The sequence below is a fragment of the Corapipo altera genome, unplaced genomic scaffold, assembly GCF_003945725.1.
Source record: "Corapipo altera isolate COAL_440 unplaced genomic scaffold, ASM394572v1 1, whole genome shotgun sequence".
Taxonomy (NCBI): domain Eukaryota; kingdom Metazoa; phylum Chordata; class Aves; order Passeriformes; family Pipridae; genus Corapipo; species Corapipo altera.
Genome location: NW_020884873.1, coordinates 12715924 through 12742400, shown reverse-complemented (window position 1 = coordinate 12742400; position 26477 = coordinate 12715924). Strand labels below are relative to the sequence as shown.

At 37.0% G+C, this 26477-nt stretch overlaps 1 protein-coding gene across 1 annotated transcript in view; it reads left to right on the top strand.

Moving 5' to 3' along the window:
• ALDH1L2 (aldehyde dehydrogenase 1 family member L2) overlaps positions 1–26404 on the top strand; it is a 35756-nt gene extending 9352 nt beyond the window's left edge. Inside the window, exons 3-23 of the mRNA XM_027662331.1 lie at positions 848–1082; positions 4229–4394; positions 5233–5334; positions 6898–6987; positions 8052–8186; positions 8585–8710; positions 10007–10098; positions 10963–11110; positions 11772–11891; positions 13019–13146; positions 16782–16932; positions 17636–17706; positions 17813–17918; positions 18292–18379; positions 19125–19218; positions 19468–19564; positions 20899–20997; positions 21731–21896; positions 23047–23152; positions 24349–24548; positions 25580–26404. Of these exons, the coding sequence (XP_027518132.1) occupies positions 848–1082; positions 4229–4394; positions 5233–5334; positions 6898–6987; positions 8052–8186; positions 8585–8710; positions 10007–10098; positions 10963–11110; positions 11772–11891; positions 13019–13146; positions 16782–16932; positions 17636–17706; positions 17813–17918; positions 18292–18379; positions 19125–19218; positions 19468–19564; positions 20899–20997; positions 21731–21896; positions 23047–23152; positions 24349–24548; positions 25580–25635 (2576 nt within the window). The 3' untranslated portion in view covers positions 25636–26404. The remainder of the gene's footprint in view (positions 1–847; positions 1083–4228; positions 4395–5232; positions 5335–6897; positions 6988–8051; positions 8187–8584; positions 8711–10006; positions 10099–10962; positions 11111–11771; positions 11892–13018; positions 13147–16781; positions 16933–17635; positions 17707–17812; positions 17919–18291; positions 18380–19124; positions 19219–19467; positions 19565–20898; positions 20998–21730; positions 21897–23046; positions 23153–24348; positions 24549–25579) is intronic.
• The last annotated feature ends 73 nt before the right edge of the window (positions 26405–26477 follow it).

Below are 26477 nucleotides of genomic sequence, written 5' to 3'. Positions count from 1 at the left end.
AAAGATGTTTAAGGTCAATCTCAAGATCCAGTTTCAGAAGTGAAAAAGATAAAGTAAAGCATTAATATGTTTTTAGAAATTTGATTAGATTAGGTGAATTTTCCATGACTCTTCCCTTTTTCCCTTTTCTTCCTATTAATATAAAACTCAACAGATGTAAAATTTGACTTTACTATCCTATTCAGTGGTAAACTGTTAAGTGGCTGTGCAATGGAATTTATCAAATATCTGAAGATTCTCTCTGCAATTAGTGCAGTTGTTTTTCCTCACCTTTGAGTCTAGTTTGAGTGTAGTTTATGTGTCTCACAGATAAATGAAAGCATATCCAGAAACCATCAATAAACAGAATTTTGAAGAAGTTATTGAAGTCCACTAGCATCTGTATTTATTTGCACCACATGGCAAAATGCTGCTGACATGTGTGAATCTGAGTTTTACATAGTCATATTCACATAAAAATTGCTGAAGGTGGAAAATTAAGTTCTGCTAAACCAAACCAGTTGCAGGCAAATGTAATGACTGGACAAGAAATGAAGTACCACCCTTAAGTAGTCAACAACAGCATTCATTATTCTTTTCTGCTTACATTGCTATTTATTATCCGAGTCATAAGAGTGAACTTGAAGTTGAAAATGACATAAGGTATAGAGATGAGAATCAAAGACAGGATGAATAAAATCTATCCAAACACAAAGGTTTTTAACCAGCATACAGAACAGTACAAAGGCCAGTCTGTAATCACACACTTGATGATCTGCTTGAGTTGTCGTGCTATGTATCTCTGATTTCAGTGTGAATTTTTAGCACAAAATATGAATTAAAAAAAAAATTTGTTCTTGCCCCTCAGCACTGGCAGCGGAGAAGGATGGCACTCCTGTTTTTAAGTTCTCCAGATGGAGAGCTAAAGGCAAGCCTATCCAGGAAGTAGTTGCAGCCTACAAATCAGTTGGAGCAGAGCTAAATGTCCTTCCATTCTGCACACAGTTCATCCCCATGGATGTTATTGACTGCCCAAAACATGGGTCTATTATTTACCATCCATCCATCCTACCACGCCACCGAGGAGCTTCTGCAATCAACTGGTGAGTTTTGTGCTCAAAACTACGTGTTTGTCATTTTAGGATGTTGGTCTGCACCCATTACTCACGTAAATGCTGACACAGTTCTGTTGACTTGCAACTGCTCTGAAGGAACTTCTCTGAAGCAGCTGACTATTTGGTTCATGAACTGTACTTCGTACCAAAGATTTGTTATTATTTCCCATGCAAGTGCAGCTGTTATTCTGAAAAGATCAGTGATGTGATCTGTGCATTCATATATTTTACTCACAAATGCAAATTGACAATCTGGAGTTTCTCTAAACAGGATGCTGCCCTTGTGGCTCATCCCCCCCAAACACTACATAACTATTACAATAGGGTTTGATGCAGAGCCTAAGATTTCACAGTATGGGAGAATAGGAGAGAATCCACAAGAATAAAACCTTTTCTTGCTGTTCTTCTGAGCAATGCACAAGGCTAGGTTCAAATTATTACCCTGAAAGAAGTACACTGCAGTAATGACCACGGTAGACTTATATCTAGCATTCTTGTGACAACAGAAATGCCATTACCACAGTGTTTAAATTCAATAAGAAATTGTCTAAATATAAAGAAACAATTTTAAAAGTATCTTAGAGGCAACATGATGATTATCTGAAGACAGGGTGTTGTAGTTTCAAAAAAAAGCATATTTTATTTTGTTTTGTTAATTTTTATCCTTACTGGAAAAAACAGTAAGCTGAAGTACTTAAACAGAAGTGTAAAGGAGACTATTACAGATGTAAGGAAATCCTTCAAAAAGTGTCAGTTGTGTCCAAATGAGTAGAATAACAAAAGGACATAAATTCTGGCAAACAGGTGAAAAATGAGAGTCAGACAGTCCAGAAAAAAAAAATCAACTTTTTAAGGCATAAAATTGAATAATAACAATTCTCCCAAATACATTCAAAGGTGAGAGGTATGTAGGGTTATAGAGGTGTTTGATTTAACAGAGGTGCTTATGAAAGAGAATACCATAGTAGGAGATCTGTATTGGTATTCAGGATGAAGGAGGTTAATGTTTCTATCCTACAGCCCTTCTTTGTGTAGAATAAGTGAAAACAATTATCTTGAGCTAAACTGTGAGTAGAAGAGATTTTAGGTTAACTGATGAACGAATAAGAATCTCTTGTTCGTTCATCTCTTATTCATCTCTTACTCATTCAGGACCAGGGGACTTTCAAGCAAATTTGAAGCTGCAGATTTTAGACAACCTGCAGCATTTCTGTTTCTTAAGATCATATTGGTACAGGTGACTGAAAAAACAGCAAGAGCAATAGTAGTTTTAAAAGAGCTGGAAGAGAAAACCAGGAAACTTTAGAGCAGTCACTCTGGTTTCAAGCTGCAATAAAGAATACACTATCTATGCAAATGGATAAATGTGATAATGTGAAAGTGAGTAAAGAAAATGAGAAGTCAAATTCAAAGTTAAAAATCATAAAGAAATGTACACAAGGGTCAAAACCCCCTGCCTATATGTAAGCAGTATTAAAGTTAATCGTTGTGACTCAAGAGACCATTGAAGGATCTTAAATACTGTCTGCATCTCAGTTGGAACATGAACTAGATAATGTTTCAAAAAAGGCTAAAAAAGATGGTCAAGGTATAGAACAGCTCTCACATGACAGGAGACAAAGCACGGAGTCTTCAGACTGGAAAAGAGGTCATTGGGAAGGAAATATGCTATCTATGCATTATGCTATGAAAGACATGGAAAAGTGAACAAGGAATGATCACTCATTCTTAATCAAAAGTTAGGGGGCAGCCAGCAAAGAGATCAGCTTATAGGATTTGACCAGGAATAAAGGAGGTACTTTTACTCCATGCAGTCTGTTATTAAATTGTGTTACTTCACACCTGGAGAGCTCCAGAAGGGTGCTTTCATGGAGGAAAAGTTCTCAAAGATCTGTTACACAGGAAGATGTAGATACAAACTCTCTTTCAGGAAGTTCCCAAAGTGAAGGTTTCCAGAAAGAGGAATGTACTGCAGTGTTGTACCACCATGTCTTACTCTATTTTGTGTATTCCTTCTATAAGCATCTGCTCCTGCCTTTCCCAGGTAAAGGCCATCGTCCTGAGGCCTTTAAGCTAAAGTAGGATTTGGCCTTGGCTGACTACTCTTGTGTTTCACCCTCTCAACCCTTGCTCTCACCACTACTTCCTTCATGTGTTATGTCTACAGCCCTGGTGCTGATCAGGCCCTTTATCTCCACAGTTGTCTTTGGAGTTTGTCCCTTGTTCTGCACGTGTGTTTTATTCCTTTCGATAATGTAGTTTTCAGTGCTTACAATTAATAACGAATTTTCCTGTGTATAAGCCAGATGTTGGACGATCCTGTTACAATATGGACTGCCAAGGGAATATTTACATGAGATATGCATTACTTAAAACAGCATTGGTATTTATTTACATGCAGACAAATGGTTAAAATCATGCAGGAAATATTCTGGCTGCTCCCTTAAACACCCTTTGGTCTGATTTTTCATTATTCTGAGGCACATGCCAAAGGAGAACTGGAATATTTTAAGTGGCTGAAGTTCCCTTCAGATGCAGAGGAAGATCCTGAGCTGAGGTAAATCAGCATAGGTCTGTTTTAAGTGTTGCTATGTTCATGCCCAGCAGCTGAGAATTTGGCTGGATATTCTTAATTCCCTTAATAACTTTTTTTAAACAGTTGCATATTCATAATTTTATACTCTGAGCTTAGCTCTTTTTCAGCTGGGTGACAACTGTACTTGCCTTGCTGACCTGCAGATGAGCTGTGAGGCTTGGCTAATGCCATGAATTATTAAGATAATATGCTGTTAGGTGCTTCCATCTTTCAAAATCTGTCATAACTATTGTACACCTTTTGCTCTGTGTGTCTTACCACTAATAATACTTTTGAAATAATTATCACAGTGATCTGTGTGAAGGACAGACTGGGTTCAGTTGCAGCATTTCATATGTCTTTTTGTGGAAACCACACATCAACAGTATCAAAATGATGGTACCACTGTAAAGTGAGCAATGGAAATATATTAAAGACAGTTAAGGATTTTCTTTTCTGTCTTCCTGAGAAAATGAATGTGTAACACATGAGGATATCCCTGACTACTTTCGTACTGTCTGTGTTTACTGTAAGTCTTTTTTTTTTTTTTTATGTCCAGGACTTTAATTCAAGGAGATAAGAAAGCAGGATTTACTATTTTTTGGGCTGATGATGGTTTGGACACTGGACCAATACTTCTGCAGCGAGAATGTGATGTTGGCCAAAATGATACTGTGGATGACCTATACAACCGGTTTCTCTTCCCAGAAGGCATAAAGGCTATGGTAGGTTTAGCTGTACTAAATACCAGCTTTTTAAGAGGAAAAGAGTTTGAAAGTAAAGGAAATATAGACAAGATGGATGCATTTGGAAAGAGGTTGTGGTGCTCAGCCAAATCCTAGACTTCATGGGAGCCGTGCAGCTGCGCAACAGCTGAGGATGTGACCTCGGAATATTTGTTGCTGACAGGAGGCAGAACATATTCTGTTTCCACAGATGGCGACAAGTTGAATTTGTTTGGAATGTGGCTCTTTCCATAGATTTCTTAAATGTTTTTACAAGATGAAATCTTTTAGAGGCTCAGAGAGAACAAAAAGTTAGGAGTGATGTTTTTTAAAAAAAGAGGAGGAAAGGAGCTGGTGTTTTAAGCTCCGAGCCCTGGTGGATTGGCTTTGGATTTTGTATGCGTGTCCTTTTTTGTATTTTTTTAAAGTGAATAAAAGAAAATGAATAAAAAATACTCAGCATTGTTCATTACAGATTTTTTTCTCTTTCCGTTTAAATGCAGATAAATAACTTTTTGCATAAAGAAAAAAGAAGAATTTGAAGGCAATCATACTGAGTCACATTTTTGTCCTCCAGAATTTTAGGCATCTGCTATAAGTTTTGTGACTAGGTACTGCCATCAAATTTTGGAGGCTATTTCTTTTGTCAAAGAAGTTTAACCATGTATGTATGTTAATCAGGGCAGCATTGGTCCCTTAGATTTTGGAAATCCTAGGTTTAAAAAAACCCCAAACCAGTTCACCTTGTGGCAGAAAGTCTTTTGCTGTCATTCACAGGTATGACTGAGAAAAAAAAGGTGAACCAAGCTAACATTAAATCTATTACTTTCTCACTTAGGTGGAAGCTGTACATCTAATTGCTGATGGTAAAGCCCCTCGTATACCTCAGCCTAAAGAAGGGGCCACATATGAAGGGATCCAGAAAAAGGAAAATGCAGAGGTACTGTTAAATAACATTGGGTTTTGTGCACAGCATTAGAAAAGTTATAAACTCAGATTGCAAAAGTAGCAATATGAAGTCAACATGAATTTTAACTCAGTTGTTTCCCCACCTCTTTTTCCTGGTATTGACTCCAAGAATGCATGTAATGGAGCCCTAGGCTAAGCTGCTATTCCCTTTCAGCAGTTACATGTATTTAGAAACTTGGTGTCCTATTTAGGATCATATAGGTGTCTAGAAGCACAGTGGATTCTTAATGACTTATCATACTTGTAAATAAAACATTGAATCAAGATACCTCTTGTTGTTACCAACAGGCCATATGAAAGTCTCTACCAGAAATAGATTTGGTGTTAGGAAAAGCAAATGTTGGCACCTTCCCTGCTAGCACCAAGGAAAAAAACCAACATAGGTCATATAAATGAACAACAGTTAAAAAAATATTTAAATACCCATATGAGAATTATTTTATCTAAACACCCCCCTGCATTAGCTGATCTTCTTTGTGGTTGGGAAGGCAAGCACAAAATGATAGTGAATGCTGCCTGTAATATCTTCTTTTCCTTTTCTAGACCAGTGCAAAAGTTTTTTTTTAAAAAAAGAAGTAAAAATTATTCCAACAATTTTGACCTGAATTATTGTAGATGATGCTTTTAATCACATTTCAATTTCTGACTTACCTTATGAACAAATAACTTTGCATAAGGATATTTTTATTAATCCATAAAATATAATATAACGTAAAATAGTATAAGATAATATTTAAGGAACTTTCTTGGAGACAACTGGCCTAATCTCCTTAGTGTAAAACTATTTGCATTGGCTTACAACTTGATTCTACATATTTTTTGTGTTTAGTCTAAAAAGGATGCTGAATACCTGAGTTTTGTTATTTAATAGCTATTCTGATACTTTAGTTCATTTTGGCAGATTTGGTCACAATTCTGCAAAGATAAATCAATGCATTTGCACTGTTGTTTCATATTAAATGTGCATGGCATTCTTAAAACATTATTTCCTTTTTCCTCAAAGTTTTGCAGGAATTGCAGGTTGTAGTAGCGATTCCATTTATGGAACAATTTATAAAGGGGTAATACATGAATAGAAAGTATTTTAATACAAGTTTGTAGATTTATGAAAGAACTTAGGATCCAAGAAATAAATAGATCATTTTGAGTAGAAGGTGATGCCCCAGACATACTCTTATTTATATTCATAGTGTGCTTATTAAATTTGTTAATCATAGTATTAATTATTTAAGAATGAATACTTAGTAGTAAGAGTTATATTTTCATTATATTAGTGTGAGAAGGAGAATCTATGAAAAGATATAGACCACAGAGAGCACAGAAGTACTAAGAGCATCCCATTTGGTAGGTCTTTGATGATTAGCCATCTGGAGATCACTGATCTTCCTTTATTAGACCAGATCCTTTCTGCGTTCTTAAATACATGAATGGTTGAAACAGGAGGGAAAATTTGTAATTCTTGTATAGGAAAGCATTACTAACTTGATTTATACCTAAACAGAGAAGAAATAGCTGGCATGTCTTGATTTCCTAGATCTCCTGGGACCAACCTGCAGCGGCTTTGCACAATTGGATTCGAGGACACGATAAAGTGCCTGGAGCATGGACAACAATAGATGGCCAGGTATGCTCTGAAAACCAGAACATTATTCTTTTCTACAACCTCTTTTTGACCCTTTTATATTACAAAATTAAAAGTATCTGCAAACAACTGAATCCAAATGAGAGTTACATTGAAGTAGCTTGAATTTGTTGACCATATGTTTTGTATATACCTAGAACAGAATGTTCTAAATAAAATGTACAGAACACAGTAGTTAAGAGTTTTTTAATCATAGATTCATTTAATTTGAAGAAAGATAAGAACAATATCTTAAAAAAAAAAATGGGGCATGATACAAAGGTAAGAAGAGTAGAACCAGACTGTGCCAGTCATTCTGGGAAGCAGACATAGATTACAGTATAATGCAACCTATGCTGTACAGGGGGCAACATCACAGTATTGACAATACAGTGAAACACTGTGAACTACTGAAATAACAGGGGATTTTATTTTAAGGCCTAGGTCATTTGCAGAAATAAATCTATCTCATTTTATCCAAAACCAAATACTTTCAGTGTATTAAGGATACTGTATATTTGATCCACATTGTACTTACATAAAAAGTATTTTAAAAAAATCACATTATCTTTCCTGCCTGTGATGTCCAGATTTTGTTATTTAACTATTAGTCATCTGCTGGTAGGCTGCTCCAAAATCCTGGTTCTGTTCTAATGTCCAGGAACTGTTGCTGTTTTAAGAGGCCAGAAAGAACAGAAGAGCCCAAGAGAGAGGCAGTGTTCAGCACTGTCAGCCTGGGAGCAGAGCTGGACTCCACCAATCACAGTCAGGCTTCTGCTAGTGTCTCAGTCTGGGCATGCACTGATAAAAGCTGCTTCCCTTCCTGCTCTGGTTCTAGCATGCACTTTGTTACAGCTAAGCAGCTTTGCAGGTTTGGGCAGCTTGAGAAATGTTACATGTTCTGGGTTGAAAAGATCTAGAAATATTGTTGTAACATGTTTTCCATGTGTAGGTACTTTTATTTGTATTATATTAAAGGTTCAAAACAGTGTCATATAATTGTTAAAATTTTAGAGCATGTTTAGAACCTGTGCCTTTTTAATTACATACATTACATTTATTTTTAGGTGGTTACATTTTATGGGTCATCATTATTTGATGCTTCAGTGCCTGCTGGACAAGAGCTGGCAATAAAAGGTGCTTCAAGACCTGGACTTGTAACCAAGAATGGTCTAGTCGTTTTTGGAAATGATGGGAAGATGGTAAGTGCTCAGTCTGGCAAACATAAGCATGGATGGAATAACTTCCGCAGGAAGTGCAAGTAGTGTGGACTTGTCAGGCTACACAAATCCAGCTGCTAATGACAGACTGGAGTTTGGAGTTTATCTCTTGGACTTTATCAATCCCTTACCTATAGAGAAAACATTCGTGTTTTGCTTCACACTCAATCCACATTCATTTCCAATATGGAGTAAAACATACTAATGCCAGGAGACAACCTGAAAATCAAGTAGGAGTGGCTTGTGCTAAATTGCCTGCATCATATCAACTTTCCTTCAAGCCATTTATTTTACCATCCCAATAACCATATTAATGCCTAAAAACTCTTCCCATAAGGATGTACCCAGGCAATTTAAAATCATATCCTCATATTTCTCAGGTACTAGTGAGAAATCTGCAGTTTGAAGATGGAAAAATGATCCCTGCATCTAAATACTTCTCTGCTGATGAAACAACTGCCCTGGAACTTACAGAGGAGGAGAAAAAGATGGCAGAAGATATTAGGGTAATTCAATTGTTTTTGGATAAAATGTTCTCATATGGGGGTTAGTGTTTAGCTATTGACATTAATTCAGGTGAAATTGGGATTTCACTAGAGTACTTGTATGTCACTTTACAAGGTTTCCTTTCAGATACAAGTGATACAAAGACAGTGATTGGGGCATCAGTTATGGTAAATATTTGTGAATGATGAAGGTGGGAGTGAGGAAAAACAAATGGACCTTTGCCTCACAGCAGTGAGTTTTTCAACACTGATAGACTTGGATAGTTCTGGAATCCTTTCTTCACTGTGGTGTTAATCACTAGGATGTGCTCAGAGTGGTCCGGTTTGACAAGCTCCAGAGGGTCTTAGAACAGCAATCTGAAAGCAAAAAGCACAAGTTTTCTCACTGTACCTGTGTGCACTGTCTCTTTTACCACAACCACACTCAAGAGGCTATCTGGCAGAGGGTTGGGACAGCTGGAGCCAAAAGCTCTATAGCCAGGGAGGCACTTTTCTGCCCTCTCTTGAAATCCATCCCTCTGTAGTAAATGTCAGGGGCTTAGCTGAAAGCCACATTTGTTTTGTGCCAGAGCAGATGAGTCCTAGATGTCCTCCCTTTTGCTAACTCTGCTGCAAGTTTATTAACTTTTGGCACAGGTCAGGCAGCTTGATGCACTAGTATTTTAAACTGCTGCTTGAAGATTACCCTGAAGCTGCTTGCCAGCAACCTAAATGCTGCTTGGAGCTATTGACTGACTGAAAAAATAGCAAAAAGAAATATAAACTCTTTAGTTCATGACACTACCTGAAACCCAATTATAATAAATTGAAAAACTACATTGACAGTTATTTAACTATTCATTTTGCTGTCTCACACATGCAGCTTAAACCACTTATAAGCTCTGCCCAGGGGCCTGAAATGCCATCAATCCAGTCACAAAGAGCTCCAGGTTGTCCTTGCCTCTATGGACAACGTATTCCATAATGCAATGGGAAGTTGTTATTTGGAGAATAAAAGTCTTTTAAAAATGGGCCTGAAAATTGTAGCATTGTACCATTCAGGTTTCTTGCCTGATAAGGTAAAATTATCATGGACAAAATAATAAATTTTGATCAGCTAATTATGCTGAAAAATTTACTGCCTAACACCAGGTCTCTAGACTGTTCTAGACCCTTGTAAAATAATTTTGTGTTTTAGAAACCTTTGAAATAATACATGTTGTAGGCACAGATACCATGGAAAATACAGTTTGGTAAATACTTCTTGCAATTAAAGGATTATTGATTATTGCCTCTGTTATTTTTATGTATTATTAGGCTATTTGGAAGGGAATTTTAACCAATGTTGCTGCAATTGAGAATTCTACAGACTTCTTCAAATCTGGAGCATCCTCTATGCATGTTGTCAGGTAAAAAATATTCAAAATAACAAAATGTTGAAGCCAAAGTTGATGAAAATGAAGTTATCACTGTGCTTTTAAATTGGGGTTGATCAAGTAGTGTTTAAAAAAATAATCCCACTATGTTATCCAATACTCTTAACTGTTCCCTTTCCTACCTTTGAAAACATGGTACAGTTCCTCTCCCAAAATTAGGAGCTATTGATGTAATCCTACTCTTTCTACTGAAGGAAAATTCCTGTTGACTTCACATCAGCCACATGGTGGGGCATGGTGATGCTCAAACCTATCTGCATGCAGAGACAGGTATCTCAGGACCAGGGGACTGATAGGAGATCCAAAGAAAGATCTCCCCAGAGGGAAAGAGGAGCCTTTCATAGAGAGAGAATTGAGCCCCTGCTTACAAGTGCATTGAATTCTTCATGGTTTGGGTCACCTCATTTCCCTTCTGTTTGCAGCTCAGATATTCCAGGCCATAATATAAAACCAGCATTTCAGGTTTTTTTAAACAAACTGGTTACCATGCTTATTACTTACCAATCTCAATGTCCTCCATCTATTGGTAGAGTAGTCCCAAATACTGTTTTCCAATAGTATATCAATATCTTCTATCTGTCATTTCTTTCCAAAAGTTTACCTAAGAGCATTCCAGAACTGATGTTTTCTTTTCTGTAGCACCCCCAGTTAAACTAACAGGTTTCAATAAATTGCAACAACTTCTTTGCCTTTATTGTCAGAGAAACATACACACATATTCACATGTATAAAAACTGGTGCCCAGTTTTGATCCCTTTCAACCTTCTAATGATTTGATTATCTGAAAAACTGCTTGATTTGTAATTTGTAAATTTATTCTTTCTTCAAAATCTTTAGAATGCTAGAAGAGATCAAACAGAAATATAGTGGACTTCAACTACAGAATGAAGATGTGTATATGGCCACTAAATTTGCAGATTTTATTCAAATGACTGTCAGAAAATTCAGAGGAGAAGACAAAGAGGAAGAGTTAGTAATTGATTATGTAAGACCTTTTATTTTCCATTTATTCCTTAGTCTTTCTTGGGCCTTAGGGAAAGGTAGACAATGAATTTTATTAGACTGTTTGATGCTGTAGGGAAGCAAACAAATATTTGGTTATATAAACTTTTATATATTTGCATTTTGGAATGGAAGTGTATATGTAATGTCACCTACAGCATTCCAGAATCCAGGAGTTCAAGAACACTCAGTAGAGTAGCTCACACCTGGGCACATATTCCTACCTCCCCTGCACTGTCCTGCCAGTATGTTTCAGTCAGAATGATTCTTGACCCTCTGCTTTTCAGGGGTACAGTGCCAGATTTTTCTCCTAAGAATCTGTTTGAAAAATTTACGTGGAAGGAGGATTCCATGTTTTTTTAAGTCATTAAGCAAGTCAGGTTTTCTTGAATCTGAGAATTATGCATTTGATTCAACTACACTAAGACCAGTCTTAACCAGGGTTTAGTATTGGTTTGAACATAGAGATCCAGTGGTAAAAAAATACAGAAATCTGCTTAACTGGCTCAGAGTATGGTCATTAGCATTGAGGGAGAATATGGTTTCCATTACATTTTACTTCTAACAGCCACATATAAATGCTCAAGTGCATCTGGATATTGGCTGCAGATATCAAAAGCTTGTTTGTTGTTTATTTCACTCAGGTTTCAAAAAATATTAACAACATGACTGTGAATATGCCATACCAGTGTTTCATAAATGGGCAGTTTATAAATGCTGATGATGGAAAAACATATGACACTATAAATCCAGCAGATGGATCAGTAAGTAATTTCTAAATATGAACATTACCAGTTTATTTCAACTTTTTTGCCTATTAAAAAATCTAAACCATTACCTGAATATTGCTCATTTTAAAACTACACCGTACATATAGAAATAATTGTAAGTTTCAATTTATTTCACAGCTTGTGTATTCTACACTTTTTCCATTTCAGACAAGCTGCAAAGCAAAAATTACCTACTTCCACTTCAATTATTACATCAATTTCCATACCTAGCTATATGTTTTACCTTACTTTCATTCTTGTTTAAACTTTGCTGAAGTTTAGTTGCTAAGGAAGTGTTTCTTTTAGGATATTGACTATATATATCCTGTCAGTAATCAACTTCATTTTTTTTTACCTTTTTTAGAAATCTGATGTCAGTTTGACATTAAAATGTCCCATTAAATTCCCAGTAAGAAAAATAACTTTTCAATAGGAAAATACATACAGTTGCACTTCAGTCCTGAACTACTGAATCTTGGATGAGCAACTCATAACTATGAAATATAAATAAGAGAAGAGATTCTAATGTCTATGTAATTGTCATTTAACTCTAGAGTAAATAAATTCTGCTAAAATCAATGACACAAATTTCTCTGTCATCAGAATTCAGACTCTGATACTTTTCCTGAAACTCATTATAGAATGGAATAGAAGTCACAACAATTCTGTATTAGAATTTACAGTGTGTGTATTTATGGAACACAGTCATCATAAAATACTGTGTGTTTATGGTAACAGAAGCTCCATTCCTTAGAAATGGAAAATGTGGGAGTTGTTTTAGGATGTTTAGATATTAGATCGTAACACCACATATAAAGATTTTCAGCTTTTGTAGTGTCACATTAGTTTTCCATACGGAAAGAGAGGGTGAAATCCAGTGGGACAATGCATCTTGCTTTGACGAAGAAGAAGAATCTAGGAATCTGAGTCCCTGCAGTGTCCTCCAAATTCTGCCACCTTGCTTGTGTCTGAACTTTTTGCAGCCTGACTTACCCATGACAGCTGCATGGTTGAGGGTATTAAGTATTTGCTTATACCCAGTCAAGAAGTTTAGGAGGAAGGAGTTATGATCTTAATCCCAACGTTTCCTTTTGATCTAACACAATGCTACCTTTGGACAGATAATAGCCAGTGTATCTTCTGCTTCACTGGCTGATGTTGACAAGGCAGTGGCAGCAGCAAAGGAGGCATTTGAAAATGGTGAATGGGGAAGAATGAATGCAAGGGAAAGAGGACAACTCATGTACAGGTATGTAAAGGACAGCTTGTGTTTGTTTCATTTCCTCAAATCTTGTTAGTTGGTTTCTCTGAAGAATTGTTGTGTACATTTTCTGAATATGATGGATATTCATAATCCCACTGTCAGAGGATCCAGACTGGCCATCTTTTCATCCCCTGATTTACTCCACCCTCAGGTCCTAGCTGGCCAGTATTCCTTGTGGCAGAGAAGAATTTTGTGTTGTCTCACTGCCACCATTCTTTCATAGTTATTTATGAGTGGAAATGAATTTGAGGGAAATATATTTTAAATACTTGATACCCCTAATACCCATAATTTTATCTATATGGGTTTTGTTGTAAGGATTGAAAATTCCCTTGTAAAGTCCACACCCTTCTGTAGAAATGAGGCTAACTTTTAAAGACAGAGCCTACCTGTGTTAGGTAGGCAGAGATTTTACCTTGCTAAGCTTGCCTGCATCTGTACTCCATCGTTGCAAACGAACAACTGCGTTGCCATTAATTTTGAAATAGATTCTAACTGATGCTATATTTCTCCAGGATCATATTCCACTATACTTCTCATCTGGCTAAAGACCCACTCTAGAAAAAGTGTTAAGATCTGCAGTGGAAGAATTGTCCTGTGCAGAAATTCTCTAAGCTGAATCCAACATTTATCTGAGACACTTCTCTCTTTTGTATTTATTTCACTGTGTCTAGAGGATGCCTGATTCTCATTTTGGCTATATTATTATTGGTTCAGAAAATAAGCTGAATGAATGGTATTTTAATGGTGGGTTTTGGTGGAAAGATGGTCATGCTGTCTGTATATTGTGAGAGTGATACTGGAGGCAGCTAATAAAAGCCCAATCATTATAGATTCTCCATACGCAGCATGATGCTTCTGGTGCCTGACAGCAAGCAGAGGGAGAACACTGTCTTGCAGACTTCAGATGACTAGAAGCTTTATAGCTACCCTATAAAGAAAACCTCTTTTATGGAGCTATATGAAGAGCTTTCCTTGCTTTTTCAGTTCTAGAACATGTAAATGAATGAGTAGACACGAGTAAAGAAGCAAATTGCTACTTTCTGCCCCAAGGAGCTCATGAAGGAGTAGATCCTGTGTATCAAACAAATTCCTTTTGCAGGGTGTAGTTTGCAGATTCATCAACATTACTGTTGGACCTCCTGGCCAAGTAAACTGTGCTGGGGAGACTGCATGTTTATCTGCAGAGAAAAGAAGGAATTTTTTTCGCCTTCCAAAAAATACAATCTCCATTAGCGTGCCCATACACACTGCTGTGCCAAGCTTTTATTGTGCTGTGCCAGGAGGCTTGCCCTGGGCATCAGAATACACAGGAGTGGAAGGATCAGTGACACAGTTGGCAGCTGCAAGATGGTGGCAGGCTGTGTATTTGGATAGCAAAGCAAAACAACAGTCTGGCAGTTTGACTGGGTGCAGGGGTGGGTCACTGCTCTCTGCATAACATCTATGAGGATTTGGAAAGTAAAGATCTATCTGATTCAGAGGTTTGGAATAGGCAACTAGAAGATGATCCTGTTCCCATAAGGGTTCAGCCTAGCAAGACAGGAGGGAGTAGGGAATGGATTCCATGTCTTCTGACCTTTAGCAGCTAAGGACGAGGAGAACAGGGAAACATGATGCTGCACTTGAGAACACATATTCAGGCAGGTGAATACGTTTTGCTTAGTGTATGCAGCAGATCATTTGTTATCACATTAATAGAGCTGTAGGACTTTTTACTTAGTTGAATGCTTTGGATGCAAATTCCTCTCCCCTCTTTTACCATATCCTTATGAACCAAGTAGATATAATCAAAAATAAAAAAGTATCAAAAAATGCCACATTTTACAAGACGTTGCAGGCATCTTAGCAAAAGAGAATGAAAGCAAAGCCAGAAATTCTGCTTGGCTTATAAAGTGTGTGACCAGGCTGTGGAAAAAGGCCTGCAGGACTCTTTTAAAAAGAGTTGAGTAGCAATCACAACAGAAAATGGGCAAGTCAGAACTGAACATTAAATACACCTGGTCACTTACATTTTTCACAAGTGTGCACATAGTCAAAGCATGCACAAACTTGTGTTTAATTTGTATTAGGAATGTAGAGAGCTTGAGAGCCCAAGTTAACTCTGCCCTGAAGAGTGACTTTTAAGGTCTCAGAGCTACCACTCAGTGTTTTACGCTTGCAAGATTTGCAAATGTGACTATTTTGGGTATATGGAAAATGCAGCTCCCCTACACCGCATAGATTATCCCTGGATTAAACTCTTCACTTAGGTGACTGGCTCTCTAGGATAGCTGTAGCAGAGTATTTATGTTGCAAACCATTCCCCGGACAAATAAAGGCTCTCTCTGGAATGCCTTAATTCAAATAAGGGTCTTTTTCTCTGGCCTCTGTTCAAACTAGAGTTTTTGAGTGCTGAACCAAAGAGAAGATTTGTACCATTAAAGCTTGTAGCTCTGCTACGTCATCTTAAGAAATCATTAATAGAAGATATCCACTTGAAATGGAACCTTCTCCTTTGTCCCTGCCATGCCATATCCATTCTTTTACACAATGCTGCCAATGCCCTGACCTGTAGCTGGGTCTGCAAGATACAGTTAAAACAGGTATTAAAGAGCATTTTTCCACATCTCTGCAAATGCTTTACATGGGCAGAATTTGCATAATGGAAAAATAGTTTTCACTCCCAGTTTTGAATTCTCCTTATGGGATCTCAAATGCACTTTTTTAAGCTCTTAAAATCACATGGGAGCATTGATTATATGCCTGCGTACCAAATCACAGAAGGAAGCTTAAGAAAAACATTGATGCATGTGAAAGAATGTGAATGTGAAGGAATGAATGTGAAAATTCATTGATGCACACAGACCTGAACAAGGGACCACTAAAATAAGAGTAATGCCTCATAAGTATAGGTATCAGTCTGTGCAGATGCATTTTTGAGACAATCTGATAGTTATTATCAACTTAGTAGTATTTATCACAGTCCTACGTGCACCTCACTGTGTTATTTCATAAATCTAACAGATGGAGAACTTGAGGCCCAAGGAGACCATTGAGAGATTTTCAAATGTACCAAGGCACGGAAAATTCAATTTGTATTACAGCTTAGGAGCTTTGTCTTTGAACACATGGATGCCTTTGAAGCTTCTAACATTTAAATATTTTAGTCCAAGTTCAGACAATACAAAACAGCATAATGAAGCTAGTTTTCTCAAATCTTAAGCAAGAATCCTGACTACTCCTCCTTAGTACTTTTGATTACTCAACATTCCTTTTTATTGTGTATTTGCTTTCTGACTTACTGTTTTTACTTTCTATAACTGGCTCCTTATAGTACAACAGAAAAAAAATCTAATTATGATTTTATTTACAAAACCATAATTGAACAATCAGGTAAATTTACACTGTTCATGTTTTCATTCAGTGTCCACTAGAGCCAATGTGAAGACATTTGCACACTAATGGGCAATTATTCAGTCCCTTACTGATGTTAAGAAGCAGTTGCTCCAGTACTCGACCTCCAAATTCAGTGGGAATGGTATTTTAATTATGCTTCTTTGCCATATCCAATAGAATTTTAGGTTGTCAGTTGTTAGATGCCATTTCTCTTTGATGTGGACTTTTAACATTTTTATTAGACTTGCAGACCTGATGGAAGAACATCAAGAAGAGTTAGCAACAATAGAGTCTCTTGACTCAGGAGCTGTCTACACTTTAGCTTTGAAGACTCATATTGGAATGTCTGTGCAAACATTCAGATACTTCGCTGGATGGTGTGACAAAATTCAGGCAAGTGAATATGTAGAGGAAGTAGTCAGTGGCAGTACTTCTCTACACTTCTTTTTTGTTGTTCTTCTTCTGAAACAGTGCAAAAAAACAGTAAAAGGAAAAAGTAATCGAGGAATCAAAAACTAAACCATAATTAGAATTTTACCTAGAATGGGTCTCCCTGTCAATACAAAAAGGTAGTCCACCTCCAGTTGGAGAATATGGATTTAGAATGTGACTCTAAATAACTAAGAAATCAGCTAAGGTGTCACTGTACATATGCATGCTTAGTTAGCACTTGATTATTCGTGGAACAGAATATCATAGTGCTTATCATGCAGGTAAGTGTAGAGACTCATGTGCTATGCTACAGTCTGACCAAGGCTTGATGGCACAATATGTGGCTCAGGTTCAAGAGCATTTCGCTAAGGATCTTTAATATCCACAATCAGGAACTTAATTCAGCTCTTTTTTGTCCATCAGACCCTCACTTAATGTTCTTCGATACTATTGTTATCTATGCTTTTATTTCATTCAGGAGCTGATTACAATATCCACAGTGGGCAATCATACAGTAGAAGAATCCCCACCCCTTTCGCTGGTGCAAAAATGCTTGTGGTTTTGAAGCTTACTCTGTAGCTTTCCAAAACAAACTTACATGGCAAATCTACTTGAATAAAACTTATTAAACAGTATGAAGATTTGTTCCTCCTTTGTCTTTTAGGGTGCTACCATTCCAATTAATCAGGCCAGGCCAAACCATAATCTAACATTCACCAAGAAAGAGCCATTAGGGTAAGTATCATTTTTTTCTTCATGGTGACAGCCTTGATATGCAAAAAAGCCATTGAAAAACTGCCATCAACTGTGTAATCTTTCCCTGTTTTTTCCCTGTTTTAAGTGTCTGTGCAATTATTATCCCCTGGAATTACCCACTGATGATGCTTGCATGGAAGAGTGCAGCATGCTTGGCTGCAGGCAACACACTCGTACTCAAGCCAGCTCAGGTAAAAGTAAAAAGGAATATACAGATGGCCCAGGTGCCCCTGTTCAGGAAAAATAATTCAGGCAATCTAGCAGATTTCACCCATAGATTGATCCATCATATGTACCCATGGGTTGACTGTGTCATATGTTTTAAAGTGCATGTATAATAATACAAATTGCCACGATGATACAAGGTACTGATTGTCTCCAATTCTGCTCTGGTGCTACTCTCATTTTCAAGAATGAATTATTTTCCACAAGAAGCCATCACTTTTAATTTGTCAATACTGTAAGAAGGGGAATATTGTATCAAAACTAAGATGTATTGAATGTAAAAGCTATCATCATGCATTTAATTAAAACAGGAGACCTAATCCAAATGTTTGTACTTAGGTCACACCTCTGACTTCCTTGAAGTTTGCAGAACTCTCAGCTAAAGCTGGATTTCCTAAGGGTGTTATAAATATTCTGCCTGGTTCAGGTAAAACTTCAACTAATCATTTTTCTGGGGACAGAAGGTCATGCTAAAACTGGTGAACTAGGACTTTACCTATTACATAAGCGCATGTATCTCCACAGATAATAGACTTGCACCTATGTCATACAGTGATTTCACATATTTTCAGAAGAAAATAGGAAAAATTAATATGTCAACTGGCTCTAGTTGTTGGTAAGAGCTGTCAGCCTATGCCCTTTGCAAATTCACACAGATAGCATGAACAGTCTGGAAAAGAATATGTTACAGACACACGTTTCACTTGATTGTAAAACTTAATTTTTCTCCTAATCTTATCATCACTTGGATTTAAATGTGACTGTGAGACTTAGAGCAAGTTGATAAGATGCATATTGATCACTACAGGTAAGTCACAGTCCATACTGTGTTACCTGATGTCACCATTTTCCTCTTTCCCCCAAGGAAGAAAAGTGACAGAGTAACTGTATGGGTCAGGCTTTGTTACAAATCAGATAATTCCACATACAGTGGAATATTGGGAAATTCTTTAGTCTAAACAGACGGGGGAATTTGAAGGCACTGATGTGATCCAAGTTAACTAATATAAAATATTTCATAGTGATATGAAAAAAGCTGTAAATATAAATAAGGATGTCTTTTTGTACTTGATTGGCATATTGTTAGCTCCTTTTGCATTACAATGCTGGTGCTGGAGTAGTGAAAACTGCCTGTATACTGTCCTGTTACACTGTTTTCCTCACCCTGATAGGTGGCTTAGTGGGACAGCACCTGTCTGAACACCCAGATGTTCGCAAAGTTGGATTCACTGGTTCAACACCAACTGGTAAACAGATCATGAAGAGGTACTTTCAGCAAAAGATTAATAAATAAACACTGCTTAATCTAGTTGTGAAGTATCTTATTAGCTATATTGTGCATGCAGCAGTAATGAAAAAGCATAACTGCATATGGTTGTTTACTGCTATGTAGAATTCTACTAAGTCACTATTGGAAAATAGAGGTTTATACATTTTCATTAGTTATGATTCAAAGGAAATAATGAAATAAAATATTAAAAATTTGGTTTCTATGATTATTTTTATTTTTTACAGTGCAGCTGCTAATCTGAAGAAAGTTTCTCTTGAACTTGGTGGTAAATCACCATTGATCATATTCAGCGACTGTGAACTTGACAGAGCTGTAAAAATGGTAATGTTACTTCGAAGTAAAATATATTCAAAGCTTTTGTGATGCATCCTCACAGTACTGCAATATTCTTCTTGACTTGCCAGAAAACCTACCAGGGAGCCCTTGCATGATAAAACGTGCAATCTCTTAGAAAACAGACTCAGATTCTTTTTCTACAGGATGTTTCTTTATGCCAGCACAATTAAACTGTCCATGCTGCACCAAAAAGGCAGGGGTCAGTACTACAAGAAATATACTTTAGAAAAGACAACAAAACAAAGAATTGAGCTCCCTGTTGGCATATAGTTCTTCATTCATCATCAACCATAATAATTCACCTTCCCAAGCAGCCATAATGTTAGAGTTAATAAATAAGATGGGCAAATGAGAAATTGAGTGGATTTAGGGAGCTTATTTCCTGCTCAAGTAATCTTATTCATCAAAATGACATCAGATGCAGTTTGATCACTGAGAAGTAAACAAAGTTCTTCCACATTGTTCTTATCCAAAGTGCTGTTTCTGTGAATTCTCTAAACCAGCATAAGTAGGTACTGCTACCAGGAAGAAACTATTTTACACTTTCACCATTTTTGGAGTGTCTTTTGGCAGGACAAAAGTCTGAGTGACTACACAGTGAAGTATATATGGAAAATAATAAAAGCTGGAACTTTGCAGTCAGTGCACTGCTTGGCCCCACCACTGTTCTCACCTGTACAAGTGAATGGGTAATGCAGAGCCTGGCCTATTCCTGGCATTGCTGGCTTTAAATGATTGTGAGGCAATGCTTTTTTAACACACACTCGACACTAACGTGTGATTCTGGTTATGCCTACCAATACCAGGACCCTAGGCCTTTCCAACTGCCAGAAAACAACTTTTTAGGAATTTTATTTGTCCTGCTCTTACTTCCCCCACCTCCCTAAGCCCCTGGAAAATCAATGGCAGGTATCAGTTCTTGGTAAATAAAAAGGAACAAACTACATGGGATTTGAATCCACACTCTTGAAATAGGAGATTCTCTGCAGATTAGAGTTAGGTCATGTTCACCCAGTTCCATGTGACTTTTGACACAAGCAGTATTGCTCAGTGGATTAGCACAGTTTCATATTTAGTGGTCATGCTGCCAGCCCTCTTCTATGTGATGCTGCAGCCAGTGTTTCTGTGGAAGGTTGATGGAAATGGGCAGAGCACTGCTCAGCGGTTCATCCTGAGCTATGTGTCTCCACAGAAGCGTGTTTCCCAGTTATGAGATCAGTCTGAGGGTAACAAACACTGAATGGAACCCAAGGGAACAGAATGAAAGGGGGACTGAACAAAAGGATGCATATAAATATTAATGTTTTTTTCCCGAACAGGGTATGGGAGCAGTATATTTCAACAAAGGAGAAAACTGCATTGCAGCTGGCAGGTTGTTCGTGGAAGAATCAATCCATGATGAGTTTGTTAGTAAAGTGGTAAGATATTCAAGGACTAAAGTTTAAGTAATGTTTTACTGTGACAGAAAGATCCACTACTTTTATAGACACTTAGATTTCTTATTTTCAGTTGCTTAATTTCTTGTTATTGCTTATGGTAGGCAATGCTGCTTCTCAGGAACTTCTTACAGGGTTAAGAGGAAGCATTGAAGGGAGATATTTGCATCAGTAATGCACAAATAAGTGACATTTAAATAGATACTGTACCTTCAGTGATAGTTCATATTTAACTAGGAAAGTAAGATTAAAAATAATTACTGAACTTAGGTCAATGGGATTGAAGAAGGCTGCTGTGAAGTTTAAAAAAAAGCATATTGGAAGTATAGATAGAATAATACAAAGGTCACTATTAAAAATCCAATAGTCACCACACTGTACCATTGGAGAATTCATTTATTTTGCTCAAGAACAGGAAACCACTGTCATAACTCATTTAGCACTGGTAAAAGCTAACATTTTACATGCCTGTCGTGATAGCAGAAAAGAATATATACATGAGCACTGTATGAAAAACTTTCAGAATTAACTAGAGATTAGAAACAAAAGACAAAGCCTCATTTTAAAAAGGGAGGAACATTACATCCTCAAAGAATCCAGTCCTTTCTTAGAGCTTATCTTCATAGCACAAAAAAATGCAGCATCACAAATCTCTGGTCACTGTAACAAGTATTTGCTATGTTATGTAACTTCATTTTAATTGGGTAACCCATAGGTTGAAGAAATAAAAAAGATGAAAATTGGTGACCCACTTGACAGATCTACAGATCATGGTCCACAAAATCACAAGGCACATTTGGAAAAGCTGCTGCAATATTGTGAAACTGGAGTTAAAGAAGGAGCCACTCTTGTGTATGGAGGAAGACAAGTATGTAGACCAGGTAAAATACTTTTCAGAGGTATTTGGAACTTTTACACTTTACGCAAAAGCAATCACAATTGCCTCAGCTGCATTATGTGAAGTAGTAATATCATGGGAATACTACCAGGTGAGCTTATGATACCACAGGGCTTTCAAGTCTCACATTATGAGAAGCTGTGCAGCTGAAGTGTAAGTTATGACACTGAATCAGAGTCTAGTCTGTATGGGAATGTTTTGCTTATTTATTCCTGTTAAGGCTTTTCTTGCAACACCCTTGAACTGTCAAGAGCCATAAGTATAATCATATTTCTTTAGATCACAGTAACACTAAAGCTGACTGAGGAAACTACTAGCAGAGGTATTATTATCAAAAGCTTTTTTTGCTATATAGACAACATGCACACCAAGTTCAGTGGGCAGACACAAAACCAACGTTTTCTCATGGACATCTGTCCTTCATTAATAATGAAGAAAAAACATTTACATCAGAGTTTCAAAACATAATGATTGCATCCCTAAATAAAATGAAAGTAGAGACTCGTAAACTATAGGAAATCTATGTAAAAAAAACTAAATGGGAAATCTTAGGGAAGGGAAGGGCATTTATATAAAATCTCTGAAACTGATTTTACACACTCAAAGTGGAATACAATCACTCACCAAGACATAGGATTGCTTGTGTGTAACACCAGGACAGTTCTTGATTGACAATGATGAGCTAGCTTTTGGACAAGTCTTTACACCCTTCAGAAATGAACAGTCATTATGAGGCAATCCTTTGCCTCAGGCATGTATTTCTTTTTCTGCCATATCAGATCTTTATGGCTACAGTGGCCTCTGCAACATGCTGTAACCTTGTCTTCCTGCTGTCAGAGTACAGGGTCTCTCCTTAGGAGTCACCTGGCCTGTGGCATGCAGACCCTCTGGCCTGGCAGGGAATAGCATGTGTTGTCACTGATCAATACAGGCCAGTCTTTTACCCTTTTTACTGACGTTTCTCTGGTGCTCATACACATGCATTTGCATTCATATTTCATTCATATCTATTTTCTGTTTCAAGTTGTAACTTATCTATGACCTCAAAGTATGGCAAAGAGATGGCCTGGACAATAGGATACCATTAAGCACTCTTACCATGCTCAAACAATGTTCTTCTATCCTCTATCTAGGTTTCTTCATGGAACCCACTGTATTCACAGATGTTGAAGACCATATGTATATTGCCCAGGAAGAGTCCTTTGGTCCTGTGATGGTGATTTCTAAATTTAAAAATGGGTATGTTCTCCTCTTGTCACTGTTAGAAACTTCATTTTCCTATTTCCCCCCTAAGTGAAAAAGTGATAACATATTCAGTATTTTGTTAAATCTTGTTAGACCAATCTGAATACCTAGATCCTCTTCCAGCTAAATTCTGAGAAAATACCTTTTTTTAGTAGGGGGTATCCTGCTCCATGTCAATATAGACCTAATGCTGTTGGCAGTGTGTGACAGGATAGAATACAACCCTAAGTGCCAGTTCTTAAACAAGACTTAGTTTTCAGGGAAATGTTTTATTGAAGTTGATGTGGTTAGGGCTGCAACAGCTTGATTAAATTACAAAATGTGTATTTTTCCCAGTGGAATTGCTGATTTTTTCTGTCACAAAAGACCACATAGTGTTGTTGTGCATTGTGTAGCACTGGCATGTTACTGTTGCAAATGAAAATTCCTCTGTATGTTTTGTAAACTGCCAGTTTTAATATCTTCCATTCCAGATCATAAGAATTATTTTACACAGAGATGAGATTGAAGCCCTACATAGAAACTTCTTATAAGTATTTCCACCAGGTTTCATTTTCTGCACTTTGATAATGCAGTTAAGAATGAGCCACATAGATAACCCTTCACATCCATAAATTATGTACAGTGCTAAGGAACTGTTTTGAATTTTTTAAAGTTTTAAACTGTTATGGATTTTTGAAGCTATATGGAGATGACGTGCAAATAGAAAAGAAGCACTCTGGAAATGGCCTGAAAAGTTGTGTCTTGATAGAAGACATAATAATAAATGCTGACTTTCAGCATTTTTTCTCCATTAACTTATAAAGCTGGCCAAAGTTTTAGCAAACTGATTCATCATCTGCTGCCAAGCTCTCTTTTACAAGTATTTTTGTATTGCTTTAATCCCCAAGTTGTACAGTAGCTGAGCAAAGTTGGTATGCATACAGCAACATTTCCTGTGGCATTTCTCAGTGCAGATATTAACCATTGAAATGTAAGGCCAAAAGCTTCACAAGTTTGAAGCAAGGGTGTGAATTTCCATGGATCTGTCAGATTGACACACCGATCCGTCCTTAACAAGTTGTCTTTAAAAAGGCTCCTTGGAGAAGGCAGGCCATGAGAAGAGGTGCTTCAGTGACACTGAAGGTGGAAGGTGGCTAACACTTGTTTACTTTACCTGGATGCAATTAGATAATTTCTTTCTCCCACAGAGATGTCGATGGAGTATTGCGACGGGCAAATGCCACAGAATATGGCTTAGCTTCGGGAGTTTTCACAAAAGACATAAGCAAAGCTCTCTATGTCAGTGAAAAGCTAGAAGCTGGAACAGTTTTTATTAACACATATAACAAAACTGATGTGGCAGCACCATTTGGTGGATTTAAGCTGTCTGGCTTTGGGAAAGATTTAGGTAAGTTGCTCTCCCTCTCTTGTTTCTCATCTGAGAGTCCTAATCAATGAACAAAACATTTTGCCTGTGTACAGGGTATCCAGTAAAATGTAAGCTATGGATTCACTTCCTGCAATTCCTCCAATTACAGTAATCTAGTTTCTCTCCCTTCCTTCAATATTCACACCTCAATACCTCCCATTCAGCTCATCCTGTACATTTACTAAATAATGCTACAGCACACAGAATATTCCCCTCCAACTGCTCTCAGAGCAGTCAAATTGCAACTTGTCCAGAGCAGCCTACAGGCTACAAAATGCTGTCAAGTAACAAAAATACTGGCCAAAATATTTTTTCCCCGCAGAAAGAACACTAATTTAGGTTTCTCCTGTAAACTTTAAAGAGCATGGAGCATGGGAAACTTTTTTATGCCTTAAAATGTCACCAAAATTTGCCAACAGAGAAAGATGCATTAAAAATATTTCTTTACAGAACGAGTTTTTAAAAAAATTGAAGTCTACCCTGTCAAAGAAACTTTACAAGTCTGGACAGATCAATCCTCAGGACAAAATAAAAAAGGAAAACCAAATTTCACTAACACAACAGATTTTTGCCTTTGGAATCTCCAAAGCCATTTCCTGAAACTGAGTGATGATAACAGGGAAAAAAAAAGATTACTGATTTTTACACAGCTTCTCTACACCTATAAACTTTAACACAGGCAAAGCAAAGTTCATAAATTTATCTATGAGCCCTCAGTGGCCATCTAAAGACTGCTGCTGCTCCAGTCCCAGCCGGGGGGCTGCTTGTTAAATTCCAGCTCTTTTTTCTTTCCAGTTCTTTTTTCTTTCCACATCTGTTGGGTTTGACCTCTTCTTGTCAAAACAGTTCTGTAAATCTCAGTGGGAAGGTAAAGTAATTAGTTCCCATTGTTTTTATGGACTCAAATATTGGCTACAGCATTTTAAATTTTTTTTTTAATAATAGTTACAGCCTGACAACATTCTCTCATTTAGCTGCTATTCTAACAGGGGAATATTTTGCTTGTACAGGTGAAGAAGCTCTTCACGAATATCTCAGAACCAAGGCTATCACTGTGGAATATTAAAGTAACAGCTTCACTTGGGAAGTGAACTTTCAGCAGAGTCTGAATCTTGATGACTACATGAAGCACTCAACACCATGCCTAGGATATGCTGTCTGCAGTGCTACAACTAAGCAAACAAAACAAAACACTCATTCCATGGATAAATTTCTATAAATCAAATCCAAACTTTAGTCTCACTGACAGATAAAGGCTTTTTGAAATTACCCTCAAATTATTTAAATTATGCAGCAGCAACAGTTGGTAGCACAATTCCTGCCCCCCCCCCCAAAAAAAAAAAAAACCCTAGAACATGATTCAGTTTATTTTTTTTAATAGAACTGAAGAATGAGTTCTCACATGCCTACTTTGTATTTCTGTGACATGATACTTAAATGATCATTTTAAATCATTAGTCATTAGGCTTCAACTGAAATATACTGATTATGCCATTTTTGCTATAAATCAGTTCAAGTTTTACAGTAGCAATTAAACACTCTGCTCTGGTGATTCTTCAGCAGTACAAAACCTTTGTGCCATACATAAATCAATGCAAGAAAGTGCACTTACTATGATCTTTGTATAGTACATACAGAGTTCAACATTGGTGTTAAACTATGCATATCAAGCTAAAGTTACTGAAAATATTTTCTACCTTTTTGTTGATACAGAATGTGTGATCTGCCTGCAATTTGAAAGGTGATTACATTAACAGATTAAAATCACTTCTTGTGTCTGTGCATATGGACTGTTATCACTCTTTCATACAGTATGATTATTATTTTGTATTTCATACTTTCGGGGGTTTTTTATCTGTGGGAAAATCTCCTGTAAAATGACCAAGGTAAGATGTTGGCTTTAAAACT